Raw genomic sequence first — 8,608 nt, forward strand, 5'->3', positions numbered from 1 at the left:
AGGGAGGGAGGGAGGGAGGGAGGGAGGAAGGAAGGGAGGAAGGAAGGAAGGAAGGAAGGAAGGAAGGAAGGAAGGAAGGAAGGAAGGAAGAAATATCCTGAAGGCAAGGGCTGACTTGTTTTTGTATTTTAATCTATGGCACTTAGCACAACACTGGGCACATAGTAAATGCTTAATGGGGTAAATGTTCTGTTTTTAGGTAAACATTAATTCATGCTTTGCTCCTATTTCGGATCATCAACATAGAAGAAAACGTTCCCCTAACCCTTAGAGGTTACTCCTTGAGTTTTACGAGCACCAAAAGGAGTTTTCTTGGGGAGAAGGGGCAGAATTCCCAAAACTGCAGAAAAGGACAAAAATGCTCTCCAACAAGGCACAGCTCTCTAAGAGGAAGGCATATAAAAAGGAAGGAGGTTTTTAAAAGCTATTCCTTATTTGGAGGTTACCAAAAAATAATAATAATAATAACCTTAATAGGCTATTGTGATTAGCCCTGTGGTTTATAAAAGGAAATTATACCATAAGACTTCACTTAAATACATGTTGGCAAAGAGGAATTGTGGGTCCTTTTCACTTTTCACAGTCAGAGAAAGCAATCGGGAAAGGCCCACGCATAACTGGGGGGTGAAGAACTGGGGCTGCCGGCTTTTAGGTACCCAGAGCCGAACGGACGGGGCCTGGCCAAGCATCCCCAGCGATGGGCCGACTACTAAGTCACCCCCAAACAAGTAGGGTGGAGATTGTTGGGCCAGGCCGGAGCAGGCCTATGCCAGGGTTACAAGTGGGTGGACGCAGGCCCACGAGGGTCTTCTTTTCTTCCTTCGCCCACCTCCAGGCCATAAAACCAGACTCACGCATGGCCTTCCCAAGTGATGGAGCTCCCAAAGTCTACCCAGAGGATGAGAGATCCTGAATAAGTCCTTTCCAAACAAAAGGAAGCGGCTCCAATGAGCTCTCAGCGAAAGGTCTTCCACGTTTGTTTTTCCTTCAATGGGATCCCCTTCTGAGGCTTTATTCTGGCATTAAAGTCACCCCTGGATGCTCCAAGTCTTCCCCACAGAATCCACGTTGCAGCAGGGCTCCCATGTGACAGAGTCCTGGAGGAGGGACCCGTCTGTCGAAGTTTGCCCTCACATGAAGGGGAAAAACCGCACATCCTTCCTGCCAGATGCTGGACGACGGCCAGATTCAGAAGCTGACTTGATACACCTTGAAATACGGCCTGTCCTCCCGACTGTGCTGTGAGGAGGGGTGTCGGGCCTGAGGTTTCCCGTTCCTGCCCTCAGATGCTTCCCAGCTGGGTGACCCTGGACCAGTCACTCGACCCCCATGGCCTAGCCCTGGCACTCTTCTGCCCTGGAACCACACAGAGTATGGATTCCAAGATGGAAAGTCAGGGTTAAAAAAGAGAAGAAAAGAAAGAAAGGGCTTAGGAAATGTTTCTGAGCTGAGCCCCGGCACAAGGCCCGGCCCATTCTGGGGGTCTGAAGGGGACACACATCAGAATGTGGCTGAATTCATGAAAGCCTCCAAAAGAAGCCTGGCCTGCGAAGGCATCCCAGGAGATACGACCCTCCCCTTTTGCCTTAAATATCAATAACTAAGATGGATAAAGTGCTTTAAACACTTTGCACTGAATCCTGGGAGCCAATATATATTCTGGCCATTATGTGACTCGCCGGAGGTCGGGAGGCTTGTCAGCGTCCGAGGAGGGATTAGAACTCGGGTCTCCCTCGTCCAGGGCCAGAGCTCTGACCATCCGGCTAGAGAGCCGCCCGGAATGGCCATCCCTGCAGAAAAGCACATCCGTGCCCACGTCTGTGCACACGTGTCCACAAAAGGTATTTGTGCTTCTTTCTCCCATTCTTCGGGGGAGTGAGAATAGGGGAGAAAAATGCTCAGTAAGAGAAAGAAATGGAAATAAAAACGGGTGAACGAAGAAGGAGAGAAATAACTGTGTCGCCTCCCACCGTCCTCCGCCTGCTCCCCCCACGTCATCCTCGCCAGCACCAACATCACCGGACAATGACTGCACACTCGCTGTTTGCCAAGTCCCCGTCTACGCTTGGCGCGGCTCCAGACCCGATTCCCAGCAGCTCCGTCCCACAAGGGCCTCCTGAAGGCGACGGAAGGCAAAAGCCTGGAAGGCGAGCCCCAAAGTGGGTCACGGGAGGGAAGGGCCCGGGGCTCCGTCTGCCCTTCCGGCCAAGGGCGGCCTTCGTGGCCCCTTTTCCCGTGCCAGGGACGGAAAGGAAGGGCGGCGTGGAAACCGGCACGGATCCCCCAGGAACAGGCTCGGCAAAGGCCCATCCACCGGCGGCTAGGCTGGGGGTCAGCAGGCCGGGGAGCCGCCGGAAGCTCAGGGAGCGTTTGTTTCAGAACAGTCCAGCGATGCTCACGCTAACGGTCCTGAGGCAACGGCCATCCCCACGGCCAAGGCCTTGGCCCTTCCTGAGCACCCCGAGCCCCCTCCTCCAGGCCCAAGGAGACAGACACGCGCCAGAAGGAAGGAAGGGGGCCTGGGAGCTGGGCACAGGCCCACGGCAGCGGCCTTCCGAACAAACAAAGTCATGAAGGGCTTACTGGAGACGAGGGGCCTGGGGGAGGAGCTGCTCTGAATCCATGACGGAGCGAGCGGCCGGCCCGGCTCCGAGCTGGCCACCAGGCCGAGCCCGAGGAGGAAAGGGAATACGGGAGGCGCAGAAAACACATTCAAGAGAGATGACTAAGAGCATTTCTCTGCCCTGAGAGCCATAAATGCGCAGCGCGGCCTCCCCGGCAAGACTGCCGAAACAACAACACTGAAGTCATTGGAGAAGCAATTAGAGCCTCGTGGAGAGAAGGAGTCAATAAAGAGGGAGCGAGGCGTGATGGACGGCTCCCAGGTTCGCCGTCCCTGCCCTCCCCGCTCCCAGCAGCCTCGTGTTCTGGTGGCGGCGGTACCAAGGGCCGGGAGAAGTGCTGACGCCGACTGACCGCCGGACGCTCGCCCTGCTTTCTGCTCTGGCCAGGGGCCGTGCTTGTGCCGGGAGGCGGAGAAGGCGGCACCCAGACTGTCCAGCCCGTCGGGTCAAGGGCAGACCCACCGTCGAGTCACCAGAGCACGTGGGGGTCGAGGTCTCCCCATGGTCCCCCCTCGGGGCTCGTCAGAGGAGCAGGAGGCACCCTTATTCCGAAACACGTTTGAGGAGAGAGGAGGGAGCCGGGAGCCAGAGAAGGAGGCACAGGGAGGACTTCTTCTGATTTAACCTTGCAGCAAAGAAGCCTCTGCCCTTGCATGGTGAACTTAGATGAAGGACAGCACGTTTGGGCCCCAGATCAGTCACTAAATCCTCCAGCCTCTCGACCCATGACGCCCTGGCCTAACCTGGCTCTCCCATCCCTCCTCCAACCCATCCCAGAGAAGAAACTAAAATTCTAAACCACAGGAAAAATGCAGAAAAGGGGCAAAGAGGAAACTTCCTCTTTTTGTTGATGACAGAATGGTTAGCTTAAAGAGTGTTCAAGAAAATGAAGGTAAAAATTTAAATTTTAATTAAAAAAAAAAACAACAGTAACTTCAGGAAAGAGGCAAATATAAAATCAGCCCATAAGAGTCATCAGGCTCTCTGAATATTGCCAACAAAACCCAGCAGGAGGAGACAGAAAAAGAAATTCCGTTCAAAAAACAACAAAATGTATAAAATCTCTCGGCTACCAAGATTCACGCAGGACTTCACTGAATACAATTATGAAACATTTTTATAAAAGAAAAGAAAGCTAAATAGAAAGAAACTCAATGATAACAGTGGGAGCCAGGCCAGTATAATATAAATGATGCAACCAACTGAATCGATCCACAGAGATAGTGCCCTATCAATCAAATGTCCACGGGGTTATTTTATTGAACTAGACAAAATAATAACTGGAATCATTTGGAAGACAAAAAAAATGAAGACTCTCAAGGGAGCAAATAAAAAAAAAGTGAGGGGGGATACAAGTAGTCTAACACAGGCAGATTTCAAGCTATACGAGAAACAAGCAACATTCAAAAACAATTCCTTTTGATTAAAATAAAAAGAGAGAAAAATGGCTCAGTTCTGTCATTGCTCTGAGGAGAAAGATGAGATCGTTTTTATAAAGGATTTTGAAAACCTTCATGTGCCATCTTAGTGACACCTATTATTACTCTGAGTCGAAAATGCTGGCAGCATTAGAAAGCAGTTTCCCACAAATTTAGATTTAGACTAACATCTTATACCATATTCAGTATTCCACAATACATTTCAGATGAATATGTTGTTATCTATGAAAATAATATAACATTGTGCGATAAAATGGAGATCACAGAAAAAAAAAACTTTTAGAAAATATGTATAAAACCCTGGAGTGAAAAGAGTAGAATGAGGAGAGCCACCGAATCTTCACTGGGCGGCCTCTCTTCTGCCTTAGAGCCAATACACAATTTTGACTCTAAGAGAGTCAATAAGGATTTTTAAAAAAAGGAATATGAAGGTAAATTATGACGAAGGCTTCAGCAATCTTAATTAGTATAAGGATGACTTCAGAGGTCTAAACTTTCAACTATTGGTCAACCGATGGGGGACGATAAATGCAGACTGCAGCAATAGCTTCAGAAGCAGCCACTATATTGTTTTTGTTTTTGTTTTTTAATTTTTTTTTAAACCCTTGTACTTCGGTGTATTGTCTCATAGGTGGAAGAGTGGTAAGGGTGGGCCATGGGGGTCAAGTGACTTGCCCAGGGTCACACAGCTGGGAAGTGTCTGAGGCTGGATTTGAACCCAGGACCTCCTGTCTCTAGGCCTGACTCTCACGCCACTGAGCTACCCAGCTGCCCCCACTATATTGTTTTGGTTGTTTTCTTTTGTTTTTTCACTTGACCATACGGATTTGTTACAAGAGAGGGGTTTGTTTTGTGGGGAGGAGAGTGAATGGTTAGTCATTGGGGAGAGGGTTCTTTTACATTAAAAAAAAAAGAAAACAGGAAAAATGGTTAACAACTATCATTTGGTGGGAACCTGCAATGGGTAGGTCCTCTCCTGGCTGCTAAGGAAACATAGATAAAAATGATTCTGCTTTCGGAGGGCTCACATACACCTAGGAAGACACGGCCTGATACAAATACATATAACACGAGGGAAATGGAAGTATGGGCAAGCTCGAACCATTAAGGAGACACCAGAAGTTGCTCCAAAGAGGGTGGAGAGCCTCAGAGATGCAAGTGAGGAAGACTTTTCAGTGGAGGTGAGGAAGGACCAAGTGAGAGAAGTGAAGAAGACGGAGGAGGGGGAGGTGAGGAGGGACCCACAAGGGGAAAGGAAGGGAAGATAAAGCAGAGGGGAAGAGAGAGGGGACCAAGAGGAAGGAAGTGTAAAAGGATAAAGATGGAAGTGAAGAAGGATTGCAAGGGGAATTCGAAGAAGGGCTGAGAGGTGGTAGTGAGGAAAGACCAAGAGGAGGGAAGCAAGGAAGGGCCATGAGAGGGATGAGAAAGGCCTGTCTTCCAGATTCAGGAGGAGAGGGGTGGATAAGGGGCTCCCGGGGAGTGGAAGGGGAAGCAGGAGCTGGGATGCCTAAGCAGAGTGGGGAGCAAAAGAAGGGGGGCCCTAACCATGGGTGGGGATACTACTGCCCTTTTTTCTTCCCTTGATCTAGATCATTTTTCTGGGTAATGAATCTGAGGGTCAAAGAACAATCCAATTCACATGTAGATCCCATGGAGCAACCTTCAAAGACTTTTTCACAAAAATAATCCTATGAAACCATGTGAGAGAGTGGAAAGAGAATCAATTTTTGAGACAGAATGAACTGGGTTCTAGTTCCCACTTTGGCCAATGCTGGATTGGAGATTCTAGGTAAGTGAAGGACCTCTCCATGGCTGAGCCATTTTCTGAAATTAGGTTGCAGAAAAGGAGCTGATCTGCCTCCCTTCCAATTAAGCCACAGGTCTAGGAGTTGGAGAGAGACAGAAAGGGGAGAAGAGATCTCTGAAAACAGAGGATTAAAGAATTAACAACTTGAACTTAAAGATGAGGAAATTGAATCTCAGGGACAGTCACTCACAAAATGAAGGAATTTCATGCTAGGGGATATTTTAGAGATCATTGAGTCTAATAGCCCATTTGATGGATGAAGAAACTGAGAAACAAAGAGGTGACATTATTGGTCAACATCCCGCAGCTGGATGAGCAGAGATTTCAACATTGATCTCCTGAGAACCTTTTACTTAAGAGCCTCTAAATCACCCACTCACACACACCCATCCAAAAAGAAGCCATTTCTGCCTGTGTGCAGTTAAAGGCCAAAAGAGGGGATGAGGGACATGAATCCAGCAGAGAAAGGGCATGCAAAGGCTCAAGGAGACGAAGCACAAATGGTCAAATTAGCATGATGGACGCTACAGCCCACTCCGGTTGTAAAGCATTTGCCAGCCCTTATCTCATGACATCCTCAAGATATCTGCCAAGCTTTTATTGAGCCCTGACTGCATGCCCTGCAGTATGGTAGAGGTGCAAAACAGGCAAAACAAATGCATCCTCGAGGGGCTTTTATCCGCAAAATATCCCTGTAAGAGTCGCAGATAATTATTTCCTTTATTCACGAGAGAAATTAAACCTCAGATAAGTCAATGATTTGCCATGATCACAAATAGACTAAATTGTATACAGACATCAAAGGCAGGATTGGAAACACAAGTCCTGCTGATCCCCAGGACAATGTGCCAATCATGGTGGCACAATGCCACACAAAGGGTCCGTGGTCATCCATTGCATCACACAGACCTTCACTGCCTCACTTCTAGGATGTCAAGTACAAACTCTGCTTCTTACCTTCAGCACCGGGAGCCTTGTAGGGATTGTATTTAGGCTTGGGGGCGACCACTGGAGCAAACTTCTTGGGTGGCTGCTGCATGGACACGGAGATGCTAGGAGTCCCAAAGGAATGAGTCGTCTCCATCCGAGCAGGAACATGACCAAGGGATTCCCCAGTGTTCTTGGGGGGCAGCCACGAAGGGTGAGACATGATTGAAAACTGAGGAGAACAAAACAAAGATTGCCCTTAATGAAGGAATCCAACCAATAAAATGAGCATTTGAAAAGCAGTCAGTTGGGCAAGGCATTGTGGTTTGTGCCCATATCTAAACCAATCTCTCTCTTGATACCCAAATGGAAAGGCAAAGAGGTAGATAGAGATAAATGGATATACAGATATATACACAGATACATAGAAAGAAAGACACAGAGAGAGATTAGAGAGATGGATGAATAGATAGATAGATAGATAGATAGATAGATAGATAGATAGATAGATAGACAGACAGAAAGATAGACAGATAAATAGATGAATGGATAGATAGACGGATAGACAGATGGATAAATGTATGGATGGATAGAGAGAGATGGATAGACAGATAGATAAATAGATAGATAGATAGATAGATAGATAGATAGATAGATAGATAGGCAGACAAAGAGAGAGATATATAAATAGATGGATAGATAGATAGACAGACAGACAGATAGATAGATAGATAGATAGATAGATAGATAGATAGATAGATAGATAGATAGATAGATAGATAGATAGACAGATAGATACAGTAATGCAGGGTTGCTAGCAGAAGCCTTTTTTTTTTTTTTTTTTGCTTTTGCAAATTCAACTGTAAGCAGCCCTGGCAGTTAGGGGTTTTAGAATGTTCAGAAAGGCAGCTGGAGCCTGAGGCTATAAATAGTGCTGAATTTCCAACTGGGGAGCTTTTGCCTTTTGGCTTTGACATTGGTCTGTGCTTATTGTCTTTGGGGCACTTTGGACCTAGCTTGATTTCTCTGGACCTCTCCCTGATCTCTCCATTCACACCCCCATTATTTCCCCTGAATTTCCCTTTGGGCCCTGGGAGGAAGGGTGGTTTTGTTGGTTGGATATTGTGGGTTTAGCTTCTGTAGGAAAGTAGGACATCCTTAAATCAAGCCACCCCCTTATTTAGTGATCTGATAAATTCTTTACTTCAGGGCAGTGAATCCTTCCTGACTGGGAGAGGCGGACTCTCTCAGTCTGACTCCTTTCTCTGTTACCCTTCCCCCAATACCAGCTTTCTCCCTAGTAGCAGTTACAAAACCCTGAAACCCTCTCTCCCTCAACTCATCCCTGCCATCAATAAATTTCCCTTTGTTACCTATTCAAAGCCTCTGGTGAATGATTGTATTGAAGATTAAGGCAAAGGCTGAAGAGGGAAGAATTATTTTCTTTTTATTTCCTTGGGGGAAACCTAGGCATCCATCTTGGGCAGGAAGTACCTAGCGAAGACTTCCTGTAGACATCAATTTCACTGGCAGGGAGGAGTCTTTGACTCCTCCCTCAAAGGACTTTAGAAATTAATAAGAGAAACCCCAATCCTTGATCTAAACATTTCTGACTGGCCCAAATTCCTCTTGTACTTTAGAGATACCTTCCCTGCCTGAAGGATCCAGCCTATTTCCTCTCAGTATCCTCTGTCTCTAGCCTCAGTGAATAAACCTGTTTAAGCTGCCCTCCTGTATACTCCCATCCATTCCCTTACCTTCCTATATACTACCTACCTCATTCATCCCTTCCCTACACTCAGCTATCC

General features: G+C 47.3%; 1 protein-coding gene across 1 annotated transcript in view; it reads right to left on the reverse strand.

Moving 5' to 3' along the window:
* The window catches only part of LOC123242014 (LIM domain containing preferred translocation partner in lipoma), a 384,500-nt gene extending 377,475 nt beyond the window's left edge, over window positions 1–7,025 (reverse strand). The window contains exon 1 of the mRNA XM_044669509.1: window positions 6,831–7,025. Within this exon, the coding sequence (XP_044525444.1) occupies window positions 6,831–7,023 (193 nt within the window). The 5' untranslated portion in view covers window positions 7,024–7,025. The remainder of the gene's footprint in view (window positions 1–6,830) is intronic.
* Between the last annotated feature and the right edge of the window lie 1,583 nt (window positions 7,026–8,608).

The sequence above is a fragment of the Gracilinanus agilis genome, chromosome 3 (genome assembly GCF_016433145.1).
Source record: "Gracilinanus agilis isolate LMUSP501 chromosome 3, AgileGrace, whole genome shotgun sequence".
Classification (NCBI taxonomy): Eukaryota; Metazoa; Chordata; class Mammalia; order Didelphimorphia; family Didelphidae; genus Gracilinanus; species Gracilinanus agilis.